At 39.6% G+C, this 24206-nt stretch overlaps 1 protein-coding gene across 7 annotated transcripts in view; it reads right to left on the bottom strand.

Moving 5' to 3' along the window:
• KYNU (kynureninase) overlaps positions 1-24206 on the bottom strand; it is a 60272-nt gene that overhangs the window by 23043 nt on the left and 13023 nt on the right. For 6 of the 7 annotated variants that reach the window (XM_064661633.1, XM_064661634.1, XM_064661635.1 and 3 more), the window contains 7 exons: positions 18058-18140; positions 12297-12358; positions 10874-10945; positions 9263-9337; positions 7782-7928; positions 1582-1680; positions 740-813 (listed from right to left, as the gene is read on the bottom strand). In XM_064661633.1, coding sequence (XP_064517703.1) covers positions 740-813; positions 1582-1680; positions 7782-7928; positions 9263-9337; positions 10874-10945; positions 12297-12358; positions 18058-18140 — 612 coding nt within the window. The remainder of the gene's footprint in view (positions 1-739; positions 814-1581; positions 1681-7781; positions 7929-9262; positions 9338-10873; positions 10946-12296; positions 12359-18057; positions 18141-24206) is intronic. The other variant, XM_064661631.1, reaches the window with a different exon arrangement.

Raw genomic sequence — 24206 nt, 5'->3', positions numbered from 1 at the left:
GATACATAGAATATAGTAATATACTGGTTTAAATAACAGGTATTTTTTTAATGCAGCTAACCTCAGTTGATAGCTCAGCTTTCCATGGATTATACAGTCTTTGAGAACACAGATCTCCGTGTAATACTTCCTAGCTTTGCCAGTGGATATAATTTTAATGAAAACGTGCCAGTACTAAACAGTTATTAGGCACAGAGTCGAAATTGTCTTTGATTTTGTTCACCACCTAGAGACTTTGAGGATTTTTTAAAAATCCATTTTTAAAGGAAGATGTTAAATATTCTCTTTACATTAAACAGCCTCATAGACATGATTTAGGTTACTTGTTTTTAATATTATCAACACTCTCTTTTATGATTCTACTTAGTTTAGAACTGATAGCAGACTTCAAGAAGGAAAGGCACTTAAGATGTGAGCATGTGCATTACCAATTTCAAAATTTACTAAAGTTAACATACAATAACCCATCTGAAGTAATAAAGTCATATAAACAATTTGACTAAATTCGTACTGCCCTTTTCACTGATGCAATAAATCAGTAAAAAATTTTAGCCCAATGATATTTTTTTTTTGCAACAGGAATTTTTTTCTGTTTCTATAAATATATACATAGATGTACATGCCCATATTCTAGGACTAGTTATCTACACAATTTCACTTTCGGATCTCGATTCAAAGGGAAGACATTTTCCCCTTTGAACTTCACAGGACTTTTATTTGGGTGTAGAAAAATACTCACGTTGGTTTAACACTCTTGGAATGCTTTTCATGAATGTAGGCACCAGCGAGGCCTCCTGCTCCAGAATTTAAATACTGCAAAGAATAAATCAACATGTACATGTCGTGCTCATTATCTGTAAAATATCACCTTTCTTCCCTCACCCAGCTCTACAAAACAGACCAATTTTAACATTTCTAGAGGTTTATAACTGGAGATCTTAGCGTTTGTCACAAAGTGCTGATGTAGATAAAAGCAGATATATTTTTTCAGGTTAGATTTTAAAATATCTTTCTTGGTTTAGGTACAATAATTGAAGTCTAACAGGTTAAAAAATTGAAGTACAGCTGAAACAATTCCATTTCATAATACATATAGCAAAGTCATCAAACAATCCCTCTGACTATATCTGTCGATTCTTAATCTCAACAGAAGTCAAAGGAATTAAAGATACCTTGTTCTGTGACCAAAATCATTTAAGTTTGGGCAAGAATAGTATCTTATCTAGGGACCACTTCATAAAACCCTGTAGCTGTGAGACCTTCTCAGTGTGGGAAATAAGAGAAGAGCCTCTGATCCTGTGACCACAGGGTAGAATGTGCTTCAGAGCAGATATTTAACCACCACCAGCATCCACCTCACATTCACAAGACCTTGTAGGTCATTGCCACTGTTAGTTTTTGGAACCTCTCATAACAAAGCCACCACTAAAATCAGTGTCCATCTCATCACTGTGGCTGGTTCAAAGGTTCAGCCAAGTCTTGATCAACAGTTCAGGTGCAGTTCTTAATCATCTGACCTGTTTGCTGACCTGATATAAGTGACATTATGGAAAATAGTCTCCAACAATGAATCTATTTTACCTTGTAGGAGCACCAGCAGGCAAAATCTACTCCCCAGTCATGCAAATGAAGCTCTACATTCCCAACACTGTGAGCCAGGTCAAATCCAACAAGGCATCCCTGCAGGAAAGAGATGATTATTATACTACTTGCTAAGATAATCATCACCATGAAGTTATTTTGAAAAAAACACCTGTAGAGCTTTACTTGTTCTCTCCATAGGCATGATATCTAGTGACTTTTTACAAAGTCAGGTAGGGTTAGGACAAGTAGAAATGGACTTAAACTAAAAAAGGAGAGACTCAGATTAGGCATTAGAAATTCTTGACTGTGAGGGTGGTGAGGCCCTGGCACAGGTTGCCCAGAGAAGCTGTGGCTGCCCCATCCCTGGAAGTGTCTAAGGACAGGTTGGACAGAGCTTGGAGCAATCTGGTCTAGTGGAAGGTGTCCCTGCCCATGCCAGAGAGGTTGGAAATAGATGATCTTCAAGGTCCCTTCAAACCCAAACCCTTCTATGATGAATCTATCAAGACCCATCTGCTTTGAGTTATTACTAGATATGGTTTAGATTCCTAAGATGTTGATCATGCAATAAAGTGGAATCATTTGAAATAAGTATTCAGAACAAATGCATAAATACAACCTGTTTTACGGCACAACATGCAGAAACAAAGTAGTAAAGTACATAATGATGCCAGTTACTCATGAACAATTACATTCCACCATATACTTTTACTGAAGGTCTCACTGATATTTAAACTAGAAGGATTTTGCTCTTTGGGAATCCAAATGGGTGAGATAGCATCTTATGCAACACACTGATCTTTAAAGACGTTTTTACTTGGCCCTCAGAAGAAGAATTCTGCCATTCCTCTGTGAAAAGTGGTGTATTTCCCATCGCCACAATTTGCACAGAGAAAGAAAGGGAAAAAAGGAATCTAAGGACCAGAGACGCCTAGACCAAAAAAGTAGGTTTTACACACGAAATAACCACTGGATGGCAGCATTTTTAAACTAAAAAGTTCTTCCAAGGTTTACTATTTGTTTAAGTGCAGAGAAATAAAACTGCTTTTTTTGTTCCTGGACTACGAATTAAATGCTATTTTGCATTTTGCTTTTAAAACACAAACAGCTTGCTTGCAAGCAGCGGGGTAGGAATAGGAGTGAGAGCACAGGCTTCAGAAAAATCAGCATCCAATAATAAAACAAAAGGGTTTTTTTTAAGAATCTCCTGCTGTTTCTTGCATGGAGAGAGCCTTAGCTAAATTATTTAAACAGTACTTTGGTATATTTAATCTTCTATATAAACTAGATAACAATTTGAATGAAGCAGCATTTTAAAAAGGTGTGACACGTTAATTCTAATGGAGGCTTTGGTGGAGTTATCAGCTTAAGAAGTTGCTGCAAAGCAATGGGAAGAAAACTCACTGCCATAGCACTTGCATGATTGAAACATAGGAATAAGAGTCCCAATAAATAACTTTGGTGGCTTGACTTCATAGGGACATGCAGAACTGAGTTAAAACAGATCAACTGAAACGGTGAAGCTAAGGTAGAGAGGCTGAAGCACATTGAATTCCCATAGGAATGCTCTCATTCAGGGATAAAATGGTGTCAGAGAAATAAGCTACAGCAAACTAAAGCCAATTGCCAGTGAAGAAGAAGGTTTTCACAGGGTTTTAAGGCATTCACTTCAGAACTTCAGCTGACTGGATTCAGACCTTTACAGGTGTCCCTTTGTACATACATCCCACACAAACATTTGGAAGCAATTCTATGACAGATTTCTTGGTGGAAATCAGGAATAACACAATAGGATGAGAGCCTTTCAGAATGTGTGTGCCTGGCAGTACAATAACAAAATCAAAACAGAAAAAACAGTGGAAGTTGCTCACAAAGAAAAAACCTATAAGAAATTTGATCCTATAAGTCATGTGCCAAAATCAGTTGTCTTTTCCCTGTCAGTAAGTCATAAACGGGAGGTAAGACAAGATGCTTTAGGACAGTGGCAGTTTGGATGGCCTTGCAGTCATGGTGGTATAAAGATGCTCCACAGTCATAGCTATACCTGTAACCTTGATATGTTCAAAATGTCTTGGGCACTGACACTGGCTGGAATAGATCAGCTTGAACCCACACCATGGGCTCGTAGCCCTCAAACAGGAGGCCCACAGACATACCACCCATGGGTCATCCTCCTGAACTCCTCTAACTGCTTCCCAGTGCTTTGAAATTAGCTGGCAAATCCTATTGGGCACTTTCTAACTCAGTATTGAGGCACAGCCTGAAAATCTGGGTTCGGAGCTGGCAGGTTTCCTGCATCGTCTCAGAAACACCCACTCGCACCAGTTTGTTCGAGTCGTCGTCTGCAAGATGGGTTGTGCTGGTTTGTTTTTCCCAGGGAGGTGTCTGGCACTTGAGTCACACAAACAGCAAATGTTTAGCCACACAGATCGAAGGGAAAAAGTAAAACAAACTGAAACAGCTCTCCCTGCACAAGCCACGCAGAACCAGGACTGCGTGGGAATAGCGCTTCCCCAGACTGGGGGAAAAACAGAGCTCTCCATCTGCTCCGGGCGAGGGAGAGGACGTGTGCTCTCCCCTGCCTCTTCCGCTCCGTTCCAACATCTAAAAGTCATTTCTGCAAAGTGTCTGGGTAGCTGCTGATAACCAGCAGGTAACAGCTCAGCATGGACAATGACATTTGGAGAGAGGGAGAGAAATGACAGCTTCACACCGGCAAAGCTGGGACATTTAGAAAGAGAGACAGGAAAAGAAATGAAGATGAAGGATCTTAAAGCTCTTCCTACTGGGAACTCAAGAGATTAAAATATTTTACATAACGGTAGAGAGTCAGTGGAAAGTACAATATAACTTATGAAATGAAAATTGTATTTGAAAGGTAGAGTCTCCTAAAAGTCAGCCATTTCTTAACTTGCAGAAGAAGAAAACGACTCAGCCCCCTCCATCCTCTAAAGCAAGCTCAAAAGTATGAAACAAGGAAAACTGTTACATCCTCCTCAGCCTACTGATGAGTCTCTTGCACAATATGTAGTAATTTTGATTTATCTGAGAGACCTTAGATGGAAAAATAGCCTGAGGTAATTTTTCAAGCTTAATTTAGTTCATTTAATATTTAATGACTTAATGAAGCTGTCTATGTGCAGAGCTTTCACTCTGGGAGGAATCTTAATGTACGTAGAGAACTTAGGAAATTGGCTTAAAAAATGTAAAAGGAAATCAGTAACTTAATTCATAAATGATTGACCTCAAGAATCCTAGGACATTTTCCAGACCTCCAGAGCTCGCAGCTCAAATCTCTCTCCAAGACCTGATAGGGCACAACACTGCGGGATTTTATTTCAGTTGTACATTAAAAGAATTATTAAGACCATCTGTGTAGGACTTTTCTCTCTAATATACTGTCTGACAAGTGATTTTTTTTCCTCTCTTTTTCTTGAATGACATTTTCACCTTGTATTTTCGCCTTCTGAGTCGTTTGCTTGTCAGCTCTCCCCAGCCTATTTTCTGTTCAGGAGCACAGGGTCATTCACCACCCTTCACCACTGGGAAGGAGAACCTTGCATTTTTGCTCTAAACATGGGTTTTCAGTCTTATCTTCTTTCAAAATATATTTTAAAAGGACTTCCAGTCTTTCTGTGCTAATATGTATAAGACAATACTGTTTTCATTGGATCCAGAAGCTCTTGAAGGACATTTAGTCTTTAAGTCCAATTAAACTTATAGATACATAGATGCTAATTACTCTGCTTTAGAAGTTGGTTTCGTTCTCCTCTAATCCAACAGCAGCTCTAAACATCAGCTCTGACCTGGGGAAAGGGGAGAGGAGACAATTGTTTTTGAAGATCCCCCATTTGGGGCTTTTTGATAACCAGAAGTTCTGAGATTAAGAGAAGCAGCAGGGTGCAGGAATAGCTCTTACCAATATTAAGAGAGAAACTCTTCATGAATTGCTGATTCTGTGGCTATTCAAGTAAATATTTACCATATGCAGACGTTTAAGTGTGGTATAAGAGTCTGTTACATAGTGGGTTTGTATAAACATATAAACAGTTACTTAACCCCAGGGCAGAATCCATAAGGACAATGAGCTGAGCGTATCTGACAGGAGGGAATTAAAAACAGGGCTGGCTCACGTTTTCCAAGCCTTAAGGGTACTCAAACAGTTCTTCAGGTTGAATGAGTTTTGCTTTTTCAATACACTAACGACATTTTAAGCCATGTATCTACCTGGATGTCCCAGTCCTACACACTCGAACCACAAAGAGACTGGTAATTAAATCTGTTAGGGTCGCCCCACTTTTGAAAAATCTTGGAGGAAGAGATTCAGGTCTACTTATAGCACCCCTAACAGGCATGCAGGTGGAAACAGGCCTTTCACATTTACCTGTGCCTGCTGGAATGATGAACAGCTGTCAGAAATTGTTCTCCTCTTCAGTAACATGATGCAGTCTCTGTATAAAGTGTGCAGTGGTTTTGTGTGTATCCATGTGGAAGCACATACCCCTGAGTTAATACTTTTATTTGCACTGCCTTATAGAAATTTTAATCTCTCTCCATGAATTCCTGGTTATCTCCTCAGATATCATAAAAATCAAATTCATTTTTACTCTATGTAACAAACTATCAGTGACCACTCTTCCCCAGGACACAGGTTCTCAACCACTTCAGGGTAGTTTATAGCTTTCAGTGAAACCACATCACTTCCACTCATCCAAGCCCGCATCCCACAGACCAGAGAGCATTTTTAGGGAGGTGGTGAAATGATAGGCTATTCCCAGGTCGTTCATGTTTATAGAAGAGAAGAAAGATTTCTCTCTGTCAGACACCTTTCAGACACATCACGGAGCAGATTTCAGGGAAGCAGCACTGAAGGCATGTAGGTGTTGGTGGCTGAATGAAAGCTTTTCTGCCACCAGGAGTGTGAGAGAATAGAGCAGTGGGTGGTATCATCCTGTTAATAACCTGTCTTCCCTTTCTGACATTTCAGCATAGTTTTATGATTATTTGTGGTCAGCAAAGTGCTGGAAGACCCTCCAAGAAAGCACCATAACGGTGTTGCTTTTAGAGCTAATACACACCACCATTTCCCCCTGCAGCTGACTCCCCCCATTCCTTTTTTCCCTTGGTTTTCTACATCCACTTCAGAAGTTGGTTTTGTTTTGTACTGTTTTTAGCACCAATTTTGTTGCCAGGTGCTGCTCTGTGAGAACATTCCCTTTTTATATCCCATGGGCCATGCACTAGCTCTCACACCTGCTCTGCTCTCCCAGGGGGGACCTTACCATCACTTTCCAGCAGCATAACTTATGCCCCGACCTCCAGAAAAATTTCCACTGCCAAACCTACAGCAGCAGAAGATGTATAGCCTGTTGTGAGCCAGGAACCTCTCCAGAGAGCTAAACCATGAAATATAAAGGGTTAGCTGGTTTGCCAAAAATCCGGGGAAACTGAACAAGTTTACCCTTGAGTGATTTAATCTTGTGTGAGATAAGGTGCATTCAGTAAAAGGCTGCCACTATGGAAAGTCTGGTCACCTCCTGTTGATAACATGACTTAATTAAAAACTATTTTTTCCTGGATTCCTAAGGCAATTGAGATGGTTAAAGAGTTTTACAGCTATGTCCACAGAGCCCGCAAGCTCCAAAGGCTGAATCCTCGCTAAAAAACAGTCATCTTGTGATGTTGATGTGCTCCACATTGTGCCTGTCTCCTGAAAACTCATCAGCCTAGTCTGAGCAGTACTGGCTCCGTGGGGAACTCACCTCCCTACCCCCTGGGGGCAGAAACTGCCATAACATGGCAGCGGGAAAGGAGGAAAATCATGAAAGTCTGCCAAATAAAGCAGAAATCTAACACAAACTAACTTTTATAGAGAGATTACAGCTGTGGTTACCTCCTCTTCCTCCTTCTGCACTGAAATTGTTGATACTCTATCCTTCAATAAAAGCCAGGTATAAGTTAATAGTCATGAATTATCTTTCCATATAGGTTAAGACTCACCTGCAAGATTGCTCTAACTGCTGTTTCTTCATGCAGCACACAGCCTCCAAAGGATAAAGGCACACAATGCTTTTACATTTTACCAGTCACACAAAATTCCATGTTTTGTTACCAAAAAATAGTAGAAATTAAAAATATATCACACAGAAAATTGATCTAAAAGTGGTGTTAAGAGGATGAATCTGGAGCAGTCCTACCTTTTTTTGGCCAGCCTTTGTTATTCTAGGGATGTCAAACAACTGTCCTGTGTAGTACTGAACCCCACTGAACATAATGACAGCAATAGAGTCCCCTTCCTTCTCAATTACAGCAAGGATATCTTCAGTCCTCAAGGTCTCCTCCCCCTAAAACAAAGTTAAAGCACACATTTTACATCAACTCTGGCAGTAATGAAACTGTCAGTCCTTATTTCATAATCTATATTTTACCATGAGCCACGCTGCTTGCATAAGGAGATCAAAAGCAAATCCTTAGCATGGTAATGATGTACAAAGGTAGTGCTATGAAGTAGCCTATGAGCAAGTAACCTCAAAAAAAATCATTAGCAAATGAGTCTTGAAGGTGCCAGTTATAAAAAGTCTATTCAATTCATGCTCTAACATGCTTTATACTTTCTAATATTTCTGACAGTTTTAATTTACAACAAAAAATTCCTGGTGCAAACAGAATATCTAATGATTTTTAAGTGGCATTTGAAATTTGTGACACCCACAAGACTTGAAAGTTGTCTATCACTTTCACTCTGTACTTTTTTAATAAACTTGGTATCCCACAGGAAGCTATTATAAACCTGCCATATTTATGTTTCAAAAACAATGTCTCACATCATCAAAAGCACAAAAACCCCCAAACCTATGGTCATTAAATATAGAAAAATTTCAACCAAAAGGAAAAAAAAAACCTCATTTTTGATTCTTTATAGGAAAATTACTGCCCCATCCTCCTCCTGTCTTCCTAGCAAGGGATCTTGTAAAACATACCACCACCTAGGGATCAATTAGGGAGTGAAAACCTAGAATTAAATTAGACTTGTTACTGAAAAGAGCTTGGGCAAGATGGTTGAATTGCAAGGGACTGTTATTATCTCAACAATCTCTGCAAATCTATCAAGCATTCAGGAGTGGGCTCTTTACTCACAAGATGACTCAGATCTCAGAAGCAAAAGGTCACCCTCGGTTTATAGTTAGGTGACAAAGTTCTTAATGCTGCAGAAGTGAAGCGAGGCAGCCTTTCAAATTAATCTGAATTGCATATTACTCAGAGCAGACCTTTCTCTCAGTCTGTGCTGATACAGACAGTGTTGCTCGTGTTATGGCAATCTCTTACCTTAGGACGTTCAGAGGACAGTGGGCTTTCTCAAAGAGTTACTATATTTTGCAGGGGACTCAGTGTGCTGTCAGTTTTTGCAAACAGGAAAAATAGGGAAAATAACCTTTTTCTTGTTGTTGTTCCAGGAAAATTAACTATTGAATCAGCAATTATAAAACGGGGTTCAATGTCAAAAAATATACCCTGAAACAGACCACACGATTCATAAACTTTACCTAAAGAGTTTTAATACAAATTATAACTTCTGCAGGCAGACACTACAATATTTGAGAATATATGCCCTACTTTCACATGAAATATGTTTCTGCCCTTAGTGACAGCAAGCAGAACTGACATATTCCTCACCAACCTGCCGTGGCTGCAGCAGGATCATGCTTTTCTCCACATCCAGCCCGTGCAGTCGAAGCTGGGACTCAACAGCATACTGGAAGAGAATTCCACACAGACAACATTAACACAAATACATGATATACAACTAAAAGGAAAAAAAAAAAGGACAAACACATCAGAACTTCAAACAGGAATTCAGATGCCTCGCCTTTCACTGAAAGTAATGCTTTGAAAGCATAATCCAACTTCACTGAAAAGTTTGTGGATTTCCTTTGGATTAAAAAAGACACAAATTTAATTCATATAAGACTGCAAGGACTTTTGAATGAGAAGTCAAAGCCTAAATCCTACAGGATAAGTTCATGGAGCAGAATGAGGGTGGAGATGGGGCTCTGAGCAGCCTGATCTAGTGGGTGTCATCCCTGCCCATGTTTGGAGGGTTGGAACGAGGTGATCTTTAAGGTCTCTTCCAACCTAAACCAACTGTGGTTCTATAATGTGATGGAGGATGTGCTTTACTTTTTTCTTTGCCAGAAAGCCAAGCTTTCATGGATAACAGCCAAGGAGAAGACTGAGCATCACTTCTGTAGAGCCCTGGGTACCCACTTTTCTTGGTCACACGCACTCAATCCCAGGCTGTCACAATGCCCTGCTGCCAACACAAATGAGGTTTGGCCAGCACATACATACGGTCCTGTGCTATTCTCACCTCTTCTATTTGCTGCACAGCTGGCAGGAAATAAGAGCTTTAAACTCTCATAATATTTTGAAAATCCTATCTGCCAATTTTATCGATAATGATTCTGGTGATCAGATAACAATCATCAAATAACGGTATGAAGTAGTTTAAAATTTCACAACAGGAGCTGAAGCAGTGGCAGTTGCAGAGATTATTACTGAACTGCTGTAGAAATTTAGGAAGATGGAGTCCGAGCACACAAGTGTGCCTGGAACAAATGTGGGATTAATATAAACATTACTTAGAATAGAAGCAATTTGAGGTTTATACATCTGTGCCACCATGTTTGCTACAAATAAACCCATTAGTAGCTCGAGCCATTTTTATCACACCTTAGAGATCAAATTCGTTATCAATTTCCACGAGTTGATGGCGTTGATGATAAAGTAGCAGTGGGCCACAAACCCAAAGATTAATTTGCTGCAAGCTCTCATGCACGGGCTATTGTCTCCTATTTTATAGCAGACAAATGATGTTTGAACTAGTAATCTAAAGTGCTAAGAACAAACATTTCCATCTCTGTCTGGGGATATATAAGTGTTAATGTTGTGAGTTTGTATTGATTTGGTTTCATAAAGTAAAACAGCAACAAGAATTAATAAAACATTTACAACTTTAGTTGATTTAGGCCAGTAGTTTGCTCAATGTCTTTAAAAAGACTAATAAATCAATGCACCCATTCAATCTTTTCCTCTTGTAGCACTTTTTATTTGAACAAAAAGAATAAAGCTACGATCTGTAAAATATGCTGAGCTCAAAGGCTTCTGACAGATTTTTTTATTGTAATGTTACTTGGACAAGATGAGCTAATAAATATTCAAATCATACTACTGATATTCTTTGGAAAAATATGATTAATAATACAAATATGGTGAATTATTAATTTCTTACATGGTCAGAGGGAAAAGCTCTTGCTTCTAGAAGAATTTTATAGCGTCTTGGAGTAGGTTTAAAGAAAGATAGCTGTTAAGGAAGAAAAAAATTATGTTGAAATGTATCTAAGCAGAGATAAGAGAGATGCTCTCAGCATATGACTTAATAAAGACTGCTTTACTTTCATGTAGACTACAGAGAATCCCCCAGAAATTACAAATATTTCGTTGTCCATATAACATTTATCAAAGTAGGAAAGTGTTATAATACTGTATTTCATGTATCCATAGCAAAGGCCACAAAAATCCAGCAGTGAAAACTTGCACTTAACAGGAATCAACAGTAAAGCTTTGACTACAGCCAGGGAAGCTGGGATTTTATCCAGCTCCATCCAGGAAGCAAAAGCAGCAGCCGAGAGCAAACAGTGAAAAAGAACTGGATTTTCATTCCTGCACTAAAATATTAATCACTGAATCATCCCTCACTCTGAAACAACTCTGACCAAAGGACTAAGCCTTCTGCAAAGACCTTTGCCTTCTGCAAAGCACCTTCAGGATGGTCTTTCCTTCTTAGTTCCTCCTGTGAGGGCATGCTGGGCTGGCCACCATGCCAAGAGGACTAGTAGGAGACTCACAAGCTCAAGTTTGGGTTACACAAAGCTCTGCATGGACTGTGTACTCAAGAAATTTCAGACAGGTCTGACTTCGCTGCACCTGATTCAGGGCAGAGCAGCCAAGTGAGTTGGTTTGTACTTACCCCCATCCTGCCATCTTAACAAAGGTCAGAGACATTTCACAGAGGAGCAGATTCAAAGGATAAACCTTTTTGTGTGACTCACTCAAAACAAAGCTTCACATCTACACTCAGTTGAGCCAAATCTTTGGAAATACTAGAGAACCAGAGACAGGCTTTATGTAGCCACAGAGGCACCTGAGCATAAATAAGACACACTTATGGCCACTATGTAATACAAATCAAAATACTCTACCAAAATTTAGGTATAAATAAAACAGCTTAACTCTACTATCTTTTGTTTAAAAGTTTGGCTGAAATTACAGTTTTGTCTTGCTCACAGTTGAGCCCTTTTTTCCTGAACTTCGAAATTTGGTGTGAAATTGAAATCTGAAAAATTACTTGTAAATGTTCCTTAAATGATAAGGTCTTATTTGGTGACTGACATACAACACACGTGAGAACAGCTCAAACTTCCCATCCAAAGTCCTTGAAAATATTTCTCTGTCCAGCTTTTCTGCTTAGTATTGAGTGAGGCCAGGTCTTGCACATACATTATTCAAGATACAACTCCCAAGGCTTAAAAGAAGTTAGTCTGTCACCCAGGTCTGTCTCTGTGAGGTCTTCAGAAAGCACTTTGCTTACATACACAAAGAAAGGAGAAAAATACTTGTCAACACAACATCAAATATACATCATAAAGACATACCATCAGGAGGTGCAAGTTAACAGTCAGTCCATTCATTAAGGCTACTTCGTGTCTTTGGGCCCCTGAAATAATAAGAAGATAAAACATAAAAAATACTGCTTGGAGGTTTTCTTGAAAATTTCAGAAAAATCTAGTACAGGTGGTGAGAAAGCAAAAGTATGTGTTCAGTCGAAGTCTCTCTAAAAGACTAGAAAGGAAATGAATGTTTGAGGTGTCATCAGAGTGAAGTAAAAAGATTTCTTGTCTGACTCACTACACTACACTGGCAGGAAAATATTTATTTTTTCAGGTCAGCCACAGAAAACAACAAACAATGAAGTATTTCCACTTCCCAGCAAAGCACTGGTGGATTTATTATCATGAATACCTCAGACAAATCAGGTCAGTAGTCTGTACGTAAAGCAAGACTTGAAGGCTTATTTTTGTCAGAAGTTCATACGTAACACAAGTGAGAAAACATATTGAGATAATCACCTATGGTAAGTGGTTACTGTAATGTCAAGCTAAATCTCATTCCCAATAAAAAAAAAAACAGGCAAAATTGACCCATTGAATATAACAGACCATTATTAATGCAACGGCTTCACGACAAGCCATATCTACATCACTCTCAGGAGACTAATAACAGCTAGAACTAACGGAATAACAACTAATTGTTATTACAAAGTATTTAGTAAAAAATTCTCCAGTGCTTATCAAGCCCTGGTGAAAAACTTCAGGCGAGTCAAGAGACTGTGTGTTGGTCAGGGAGCCATTGAGATACGGAGAAAATTAGTTCCTGTTTCTTTCTGGTTCACCTGATGTCTGTTGTTGAAAAGAAGTAATTCAACCTTGAGACAAATCCGTGTTTCGAGTTTTCTTCAGCTGGGACATAGGCTCGTGCACCTTGCCCTAAACATCACCCAGATGTGGAGTTCACCAGAGGTGGGGAGAGGTTGTGGACAGAGAGGGATGAAGACAAGTGTAAGGAGGCAGGGAGGACAGGAGCCACACTGGAGATCGATGAAGGGGACATAAAACACGATATTGAGGTAAAAAGGGTAAGGGGAGCTTCACAAAAAATGGAGAGGTGAGTCCTGGGTTTCTCCTGTCCATGCTGTTGAGGGTGCACAAGATCAAAAATAACACAGGGAAAAGGCAGCAGAAGCAGAGAGACACTCTAACCATATCCCACAGAGTTTAGGTTCACACTTTGCCAATGTAGCAAAAAGGCATAACCATGGGCTGACCTCGATACAAGCAAATACAAAGAACACGGAAATCTATAGTTAAGAAGTGTTAATAAATCCTTCCCAAGCAGGCCTCAGCTTCTGCCAGCACAGGAGCAGCCAAGACCCATCCTCATTGAGGTGTTCAAGGGCCTTTCTATGTGCTGCTGAAATCTCCAAGTTTTGGACAGAAAGCTTTGGCAATAGTTGTCAGGGACTCTGGAGGACCTGTCCAGGGATGAGCCATGAGGAAAAAGAGATGTTAAGAATAAGTTCCCTCCCTCAGACACCACAAAGAAATATATATTTCTTGTGTAAAAAAATATATAAAGGACACAGGCAAAAATAAGATCTTTTCCTCACTTAAACTCCTCTCATTTGCTTTCTTTTCTTCCCTCTGATAGCATTGCATCTGCAGGATCCATGCTGCTGGAAGAGGTCACCTTGTGGCTGTTCTCTTGCAGATATAGAAGACAGCTAGACAGAGTGATTGCAGCTCAAAACAGTATTATTTGCAGTCTTAATATTTCTATGGAACTCTTGAGGCTGAAAAAAGGGACAGCATCAGGAAATGGTATTGTTCTTATTTCTCCCTCTGCTCCTTCCATGAAATCTGTGGCTTTCCCAGCAAATTCTGCATGAGCAGTCCTCTGCCTGCTGTACTGCTTCCCTATAGAACAAATGGTTAATGTGTAGATCCCTTTTAGCTGCGTGCTACCATCCCAAATTAAATATGACACTACATTTGTCATGTAAGTCTTGGTCTTCCGTAAATTATATATTTATTAAAAGCTTTCCATTATTGAATTTCATGCCCACAAAACAAACCTCATCCGTGTCATTGGAAAACTGTTATCCTTTATAACCTGCACTGCGTTTCAGAAAACAACCTTCCTATGATCCAATTAACCTATTAGAATATTCAAAGACCCGGCACACGGGAGACAAAATTATGTTTGCTTTCCTTATTTCCTAACTTTATACCATATCTCCAAGACAGGCTAAAACCTGTATGTTCTGCGTGATAAATCTCCTCTTTAATAAAAGGAAGCAGCATTTGCAAAGTGCAGCTTCAGAGACAATTATGATTGTGTTAGGCAGACACTGCCATCCTTCTCCTCTCTGACTGCTGTGGAAGGCTGATCCTCAATGGAGTAAGTAGAAAGTATTTTGTAAAATGATTGGAAAAAGGCTAAGGGCCCCAATTTAGAAAACATTTTGGTTATTTCGAATAATTCTTATCACTCAAAGTCACTGCAAATCTGCTCAGCATTCAGTCTTCCCTCAACAGAGACCTGCCCGAGCACATCGTGCAGCAGCAGCCATACAGTTAATCTTGTTCCATCAGAAGGTGATCCTGCCAAGGTTGTAATGTTTTAATAAAGTCTGGTAGGAGAAGCAGAGATTGCCTTCACTGCGTTGTGCCACTCGGTGTGAGCACAGAAAAAGAGCTTTGGCCTCCATTGACCTTGACTCTTCATTTCACAATGTATTTACTACTGTAACTTTCATTGAACAAGAAAATGTGACTGCATTTAATAAGCAAGGTGTTCGAGCACTATAAACCATTAAACAGGCAAAGGTGTTTTACAGTCTTTGGTCCATTCCTGAATAAATCTCACCAAATGGTTTTACTTCTTACTGCTGCTTAGAGTGAGAAATGACAATTCTTCCCCCTCCTCCATAATATATTCAATACTGAGTAAAAAACACCATAAAATTCTGTTATTATTCTTAAATTAAATTCATTAAAAAAGGAAATTCAGAGTTCACTCAACTCATACATAATCAAGATTATACCTTGTAGGAAAACAGCACTTAAACATAAATTGGGGAATTGGAACTAGATGATTTTTAAGATCCCCTCCAACCCAAACTGTTCTGTGATTCTACAAAATACCACGTTGGAAAAGAGCATTTTACCTTAACATTTTTTCCTACATTTATTGTCTCAGCCACTTCACTATTACCTACAATTTTATATATCAGAATTTATTACAATGCATCCATTATTCGGGAATTATTAATTCATTTGCATTCCAAGAATCACTCACCTAAATCTGTAAAAAAGCTATGGGGATATTATCTAAATAAAACCCTGAACATAAATTTGAGGGCCAGATTTAAGCCCAAAACATATTTTATAGTTCAATTAAACAAAGTCCCAAAAATCCTGGAGAACAAAATCTAAGCTGATAATGTTAACATTCCATGTACTTCTGAGGAAAACAACAAAACAACGAAACACTTCCCAGGAAAGAAATTTAAAAACAAAACGTAGGTTAGTGGTAGTGTGACCTCAGTCAAAATTTTTATAGAATATTTTTAAATATTCGTTTACAATGAAGAAAATTGTAATAAGTTCAGTGTGGTTTGGCCACTGTGAAATAAAACATCAATGTCATGTGGAGCTTGGAAAAGAAAAGGAAAATAAGGAGATGGACAAACAATTAGATGAAATTTAAGTAAAGCTCTCATTTTCCTCTCCTTAGACCTAGAATGCATCTTTTAGTTAAACAAATATTAAAATAGAAACACAGCTGGCAGCCTCTGCAAGACAGACGGTTGAGGGAAAAAGGGTCTCAGCCTGACTCCCTGCTTTCTGCAGTGACTCTTAACCTACAGCTGAGGCCAAATGGACCCTGGCACCAGCAGTGGCAGGAGGTTGGGGCTCAACCTGCCCCAACACCCTGCAGGGACCACACAGGGGTCCAAGTTTTGCAAACAAAGCAGTGGAAAATGTTCACAGAAGGTGATGCAGAGAGAGACGATAACTCAGGTGTCTCCAGCTGCCCTTTGGGGGATCTTGCCTGACTCTCCCATGATTGTCTGAAGAGCATCAATGGTCTTACCTTGTTGCTTTACTAATTTAGGTGCATGGAAGTATGTAGTGTGACTACTCTCCCATTTTCACAGGACGTAAGAGAAATTCTCCACCTTCCAGCTTCAGAAATTCAAGGTTTCCAATTACAAATTCCAAGTCACATTTCCCCACCTGCCCACAATTTCCCAGTTACACTGTACCAGAACAAGAATATCCAGGGGCCAAGAGGAATGGGTCATACTAGAGAAATCCCTACATTTCAATGCACTCCACCCCTTTATATCCTCACATATTTCTGTTCTATGATATTTAATGAATGAAGGTGCAGAGCTTGTCCTTGAATGTAACGAAAGCAAGAAAAGTAATTTCTTAACCTCCTGAGCAATACCAGGTACAACAGTAGCAACCTACAAAATCAGAATCCCAATCTGCATTTTTGGTTTTTTTATTTCATTCTACAAAAGGGATTTTTCTGCATAGCCCAGTGATGCCCAGTGTAAACACACTCATATTTAGGTTATCTTAGTGCTTACATCATGGATAGACCAACTACAACAATAATTTATTGCATTTGTTCTGCTCCAGTAATAATACCCAGTATTTTAGCTATTTGGAAACTTCATAAAGAATTAAAGAAGTGATTTTATTTATTAATATATAAATAAACCTGTCATTAAACATTCTTTAATGTCTCTGTTTTCAATTGTTCTGACCCCATTTGCTTTTCTTGAAGGAGAAAAACCATAATTTTCTCATTGAACACTTGTCTACCAGGAGAAATCACGATACAATATCCAGCACAGAGTAGGTCAACTTAATTGTAATATTTTTTCTTAGTGATGGCACAAATGAATGCCCGACAATTCAGTTCTGACAGTCACTATTGACAGTTGCCTTCAACACCTAAACTGAAATATGGGCCAAATCTCTCCAAAATCTACTAACCTGGCCTTGACTACAGCTGTGAGAGTAGGGGAGAAAAAGACCCTGCCAAGATAATTTCTCTTTCCCCTTGTTACAGCAACAACTCTGAAGGAAATCCCAATGAAAAGTCATTTCAACTACACAGAGTTAGACACGATGGAGGAAATTTGCATTCAGACTCAGTCAACTGCTTTCATGGCTGGCAAATTCACCAGGAGAAGTCTCCAGAGCTCCTTCTCAACCTCTCAATAAGGGAAGCACTCACTGCCAAGGTCCTCCAGCACTGCAGGCCCATCCAGGGGTACAGCAGGGTAATGGAAACTCATCAATACAAGTCCTGCCTCAATTATCTGCTTCATTGACATAAGCAGCTCTCAAATATGAGGCTGGACTTAGTGGTAGGAAGAGGAGGAAAAGCAGAAAATGTCAGATTGAAATAATTTTTCAAAGGGGAAAGTTCATCGTTTTACTTTTAGGAGAGTGACTGAGAATCTGTAACACCAAGTGCCCTTTAAAAGGGCTTCACGTGTTAGTCCAAGTGGTTTATGATCCTCCAAGAAACCCTTTGCTGCAATTAGTTTCATGATATGCATATGCTCATATATTATCACATACATTCATCTATTAAATCACTCCAGTCTTAAAAAAGTGTTAGTCCATACTCAGAAAAACTACTTTAAAACAAAAGAATTAAAGGAACTCAATTCTGCTTACAGAGTTTCGGGATTTTCAGTCCCCAAAGAAACCATTTTTTTTTTTAATTATTATTTCTGGAGAAAGATTTTCCCCTGCAGTTCACACCTACCAACCAGCTGAGCCATCAGGTCCAGGATGCACTCGTCTGCCAAAGCCCACGGGCGCCGGCCATTGAAATGGCCATGAACACCTCTGAAAAGGAAGAGAGAAAGGATGAAAACAGGAGCTGTTCCCTTTGGATCAGTCCTAAGAAACACATCTGGTTTGGAGACCCCACATTTGGAGGAGGGAAGAGGAAGAGAAAGAGACTTGCCTAAGCTGATAACTTTTCTCATGCCATAAAAGCGTGTAGCAAATGCAATTCATTTGTTGGTTTCTGACAGGTTCTCAGTTGCTTGAAAACTATTTATTTTGACCCAAAAAGTTCCTTTAAAATTCCCCAGCATTAAAGATGGTAGCTTTTTCACAAGCCCTCTGGAAGTGGCTGCATGGGTACCAGAAGCCTCTGGAAGCAGGCATGCTGGGAAAGGGCATCTCAGTGTGGGATGGCACCTGCTAACCCAGGCTCACATCAACTGCACAGGGAGCAGAGATCACTCACAGAGTTACCCCACCTGCATTTCTAGCTGAACTTTGTATGGTGCAGAGGATGATAGACTTGAATACTGCCTTGCTCCCAGACAGAAATATTTCTTGTCAGAAACAATTTCCATCCTCCTGCGTCTCCTGCCTGAGCTCACCCTCCTGCATAAACCAGCAGGTACTTCGTGTTTGTGCAGGGCAGCACCTGCCCCAGCTGAGCTGCTTGCTAATTTTTACTGCTTCTCTTCTCCCTGACAAATTGTTCTAGATCTGAGAGGGCATAAAGCTTTTGGGGTTGACAAAGTGTATTTAAAAACATATATTGCAAAATGCTCTTGTCTACAGTGGATCACATGATTACCTTAAACCCAAGTGCCTCACTACTCTGGAGTGACAGATATGTACATTCAGTCCTGGATTATATGCTCTGAACTAATTTTTCCTTCAATTATGACAGAGAAGAAAACTTCTAAGGTAGTTACCATGCATATATAAATAAAAAGTTGCCAAGTTTCTTAAACATGCAGGGTGTAGAGTAGAGATTTAAATGCAAATGGAGGCAGATTGAGGAAAGTAATAATGGTGCTAATCCAGGGGAACATTGCTCTGGGCTCCCATCTCACACTGGATGATTTTCATATTTGCTGAGCACCACGGGGTACTTGTGGAGTCAGAAACACCAGGCTGCATAAGGCTGACTATAAAGCTGTTTCAAAATAGGGACAAAGCCAGTAGGAAGCTGGGTAGAGAGGAAATAAAGGCCCTAAAAGCTTTGATATGGGGAAAAAAAGAAAAAAAAATGAACCTTTTAAAGAAGAACAGGCCCACAACGTTCACATAAAATCATGAGAGGACAGCTGGAAGATTAAGACACGAGAAAGGAGGGTGCATGAGACACTACCCCACCCTCAAGGCTATTTAAAAGATTGCTTTTTGCTATCCACCTCATACTTTCCCTTCTCAGGGAGAATTTAATTCTGTCTCCCACACAAATTACCTGGGCGTTTTACAGTCAGACCCCTTCTGATTGACTTGGGTCTAATTCACACCTCCTAGGGATATTTCAAAAAACCCTACAATCCTAGAGAATAGAACTGCTGCAAAAGCACACTTGTATTAACCACTTCAAGCCTGTCATCCTTGCAAAATACCATCTACTTTCGGACTAGGTTAGGTCAACAGATGAAGAAGGGCACAGGTACAGCGGAACATCTCTTAGAGATAAAATAACATCCCTAGGTTTGACAAGACCAGTCCTCCACAGATGCCAAGGAGCACCCTGATCCCCAGTTTGGATAACGTCATGGTACACCAGCTCACTGCTTTTCTCCATTTTAGAATTGCTCTCTGATGAGACCTTGACAGCAGAGAGCGGGCAGTGTGAAACAGCTCTCATTTACAAGAACATTTCATAGATGAGGAATAAAGGCAGTGGGTGGGTAGGGGAGAAAATGCTGTAAGGGGCAGGACTAGTGCTAAAATTCCCTCCCTTCTATCAGACCATAATGCAGCTGCCTTCCCTGAAGACAGTGTTATGTGTTTCACAAACAGCAAGACATTTATTGGTAATTTCCCTTCTCATTCTTCGCCGTAATATAGTGATCAAGGGACTTTAGGATAATAGAGACTGTTAAAGTAAAACCCCCAAAGATTTTCAGTGGCTCCTAGCCCAAGGGGAATCTGTATTTTTGAAAGAGGATAGTGAACTTAATAAGATGGGAAAAATAAGTCCTAACTACCTATGGGATTCTCTTTCATTAGCTTTCTCTGATTTTATAGCCATTAGTGTCCTCCTAATGGGAATTTACTGATGAAAGTTCTCTCTATCAGCACACAGGACTAACAAAACTTCAGAATAAATTTCCAAGTTATCATGAGAACAGATATGAGATTTTGGGCATGAGAATACTTTATTTTGAGAGGAAAACATGGACACTTAACTATATTGAAAGAGGGGAGAGGCAGCATTTATTATTATTCATATTATTATTATTATTACTGCACAGCTTACAGCTTGCCTCCCTCTTGATGGCCAATATAAATGACAAGAGATAAAAATTATTGCCATTAAAATGGTAGTTAAAGGCATATTCTTGGACCCTTTTTTTATTTTAATCACATGAAACTCTGTAGACTTTGCTGATGGCACAATACATCCTATTACACTTAGGTTGTAAAATTCTATGCTCTGCCTCAGAGAATTGATATCTCTGTATATTATGCCACCCCTCTCTCAGCTCTGGTAGGCACTGGGGGTAATAATCTTTAAGAACACAAGTGCTGTGTTTCTGGCATTCCCCTCAGACATGGAGAGCCTTTATCCCTTTTCTTTTTCCCACTGCACCCTTGGTTGGAAGAGAGATTTAAATCAAGGTACCCAAATTAATGAATACAAAACATTGCCCATCAATTCGTAAAGCATCACACAAATAGTCAATTTCTTCAACTACTGTGAGAGTTTCTCGTAGTCCAAATTAATTTTTAGTTGGTTACCATTTTATTTTCAATTTGGCAGGAAATCACAATGCCACGTTTTATTCACTGAGGTCTGGTTGATTTAAAGCTCACTAGGGGAGTTGGAAACACATTTTCCGAGATGATCCCAGGGTTTCAAAGGTAGTGAGAAAAGGGATTTAAATTAATTGCCAGCTTCAGGAATCTTCTGTGCTCATCCAAATCTTGTTCAAGTGCAAATTTCTTTCTTGCTTCTTTGCCAAAAGTGATGCAAGGTATTTAATGAGCCAGTACAGACTCTGAAGTTGGACCATGGTTTCAAGCAAAGAAACAGCCAAAAAGAAAAAGAACTGTATTGATCAGTAAATAAAAGGCAAAGCTAAAAACCCAGGGCATTATAACAGGCAGGTCTAACAAACAACCTGCTGAAAGGCACAGGGCTGGGATGACTCCTGAGAATGGCAGGAGAGGTGGGTCTGTCACACAGGACATGGCCAAGCCCCTCCAAGCTGCACTGCTCTTTGCAGGGCTGCTGTCTCTTGCAGGATTAGTTCACCACATAGAACCAAAGATACCTTTTGACTCACTGAAAATAATCTTTGCTACTGCAGGTGTTATATTATAAAACCTTCCACAGACTAGGAGGTTGTTAATCTACTATATTCATGTCAGAAGCCTGTTGCCAGCCTGTTTCAGTGCTTAGAAGTGTGTGTATATAAACATGTTTTACTTCTAGCCTCAATTTATTAATTCCTAGCTTACATTTGCTGTGCCAGAATGCTATTTCACATAAGTGGCTCCATTTTCCCCCTACAGTTACCCATTGATACATCCACAGAGAACAATATTTTTTTCCTTTCAGTCTTAATTTTGCTCAATTTAACAACTCTAATCCTCGAGACTTCCATACAGCAGGTTCTACAGTCCCCAGTTGCCCTGCCAGCCCTTCACAAGAGCATAACAACTGGCTACAGCAAGCTCCCTTCTCTTTTAATAGTTCCACTTTAATGAGTTACTCGGACGTGAGAGATGTTTCCTGCTGCACTGAGTATGTTCACATACAATAATGATTCTATAGAATATTTTAGTTACTTAACCAGTTCTGGCAGGGCAAAGGGAAAATGCTGAAAAGCACCTCTTGGCCTTTCTCTAATCAAACAAGTCCCTTTAAGTTTGGACTTTTAGATTTCAAAATATTGGGTTACTGGCTACTCTAGGCTAAGCACAATAACTCCTCATCCCTTTTTGCCTCTTATTAAATAAGTCTTGGATTTAGCTGAAATCATAACAGAAAGATGAAGTCTAAAAGGCTCTTTTTAAATGCATACTAAGAATGCCAGTGGCTTGGATTTGTAGTGTTTACACATTAGCATTAAAAAAAAAAAAAAGAACTGAGGAACACGGAGAGGAAGAACACAAAACCAGAGAAGGTGTGTGGGAGGCAGTCTAAGGGAAAAAATCCATAACTCACCACTTAACTTGGAGGTACATGAAAGGGACTCAGCACTGAGAGGGAACACAACAAGAAAAGCATGAAAAAGCCTCTTTCTCCCCCAGCTTTGCTCTAAAGAGTTGCCATCACCACAAGGAGATAAAGCTCTGAGCTTCCCTGCCCTTGACCACCACTGCTGGGTAAATCTTCCCTTTCACTCTTGCCATTACCTATAAGCAGTGAAAACCATTTAAATAGACTCGTAGCTATTTGAGATGGGTCCCAAGGCACAACAAACAGAAAATGCGATAAACCAATTTATAAGAAAGCCAGAATCTATACCATTTCTGACTTGATGGATGTGCCTAATTTGCATGCCATTGCTTAGATTCTCTCTACTTATTTATCCAAGCCACTGCCAACACACCAGCCACAGAACAGGATCCAGATGGGAACAGCTTCCACCTTAGACTGGATTTTGCTACGCTGTCCTTGGTGGCTGGAATAAAACTACCCGTTTCTGTACCTCCAACCACCTGTTCCTTTGCAGCTCCCAGAACACCATCCTACCCAACAGCTTCTTTAAGCATACACTGCTCTCTTCAAAGTTATCTTGACCTCTACTCTGACTTTCTCAGCTGCTTTAGGTGCATCTGCAACGAGCAGGATTTTATTCTAGGGTTATTTGATTGATTTTAATTCGGGTTTGGTTTTTATTTTTGTTGGTTTTGTTGGATTCTTTAAGGGTTTATTTATTTGGTTTTAAACTTTCTGATTTATTCTGGGTAAGGTTTTTTGGGGCCAAGCTGTATTTTTGGCAAAAAGTCTTTCTAGTTTTGCTCCCTCACTTCCAAGGGCTCAAAATCATGTTCAGCCATATTTCCCCCTTGGATACAGTTACCGAAGACACTTTTGATCTTAACATGCTGCCTACCTTTTTCTTGTGTTTTTTTTATAGTTATTGAGGAAAAACTCATCCTTCACTGCAGCAAAGACAAACATAAGAATAGAAGTGAGCCAGTGAAAAGATACAGTGGAGGAGCTGAAATGTGTTTGCACTCTCAGTGCATCACTCTAACAGATAAGAGTGCTATCTGACTTCTACCTTTTGAAGGAGCTCAGCTGTTTTCCTGATAAAGTAGGATGAACAGTACAGAAATGGACAGGGTTGCAATTTTTCTAAACCACTGGAGAAACTGCATCACTGTGCTGACTGAATAACCAGCAGGAACAAACACTTCCCAAAGCTCACAGTCATTCCCATTCATTCTCAACTTCTTACTTATAAGAATACAAGTGATAAATAGGAAACAGTAAACCATATGTATGAACTAACAGCATTCATATATTAGCAAGTGAAAGAGCAGCTACAGATTTTTCCCATTTCCACTGTGAAGCCTCCATCTAGACCGTTCCTACTGAAACAGGGCTGTCCAGTTAGCAGCATTCATTTTTCCTCTTCTGCCTCTCCATATTTCCTCTGCTCTCTCACCATGAAATCACATCTGTTCCACTGATATCCTGCACCCTATAAAAGAGTTCATCTCTCTCCCACCTCACTTACTCGTCTGGATGTTATTTTCCTTTCCCACCTTCAGTTCCCTGGTTTTTACTTATCTTTTTCCTTACTTATCCCTGGTCCAGCTGCTCAGGTAGGTGCTGGATACCTCAAAGCACAGAGTCTCAATGAAAACAGAGCATAATATTAATAAAAGTAAAATAAATAATAATAAAAAAAACCTTTTTCTTTCCCCTATACATATTAAAATTTTCCCATTTTTATGATGATA

The sequence above is a fragment of the Pseudopipra pipra genome, chromosome 7 (assembly GCF_036250125.1).
Source record: "Pseudopipra pipra isolate bDixPip1 chromosome 7, bDixPip1.hap1, whole genome shotgun sequence".
NCBI classification, from domain to species: Eukaryota; Metazoa; Chordata; class Aves; order Passeriformes; family Pipridae; genus Pseudopipra; species Pseudopipra pipra.
The sequence above is the reverse complement of the archived record's forward strand: the minus strand, read 5'-3'. Positions and strand labels throughout refer to the sequence as shown.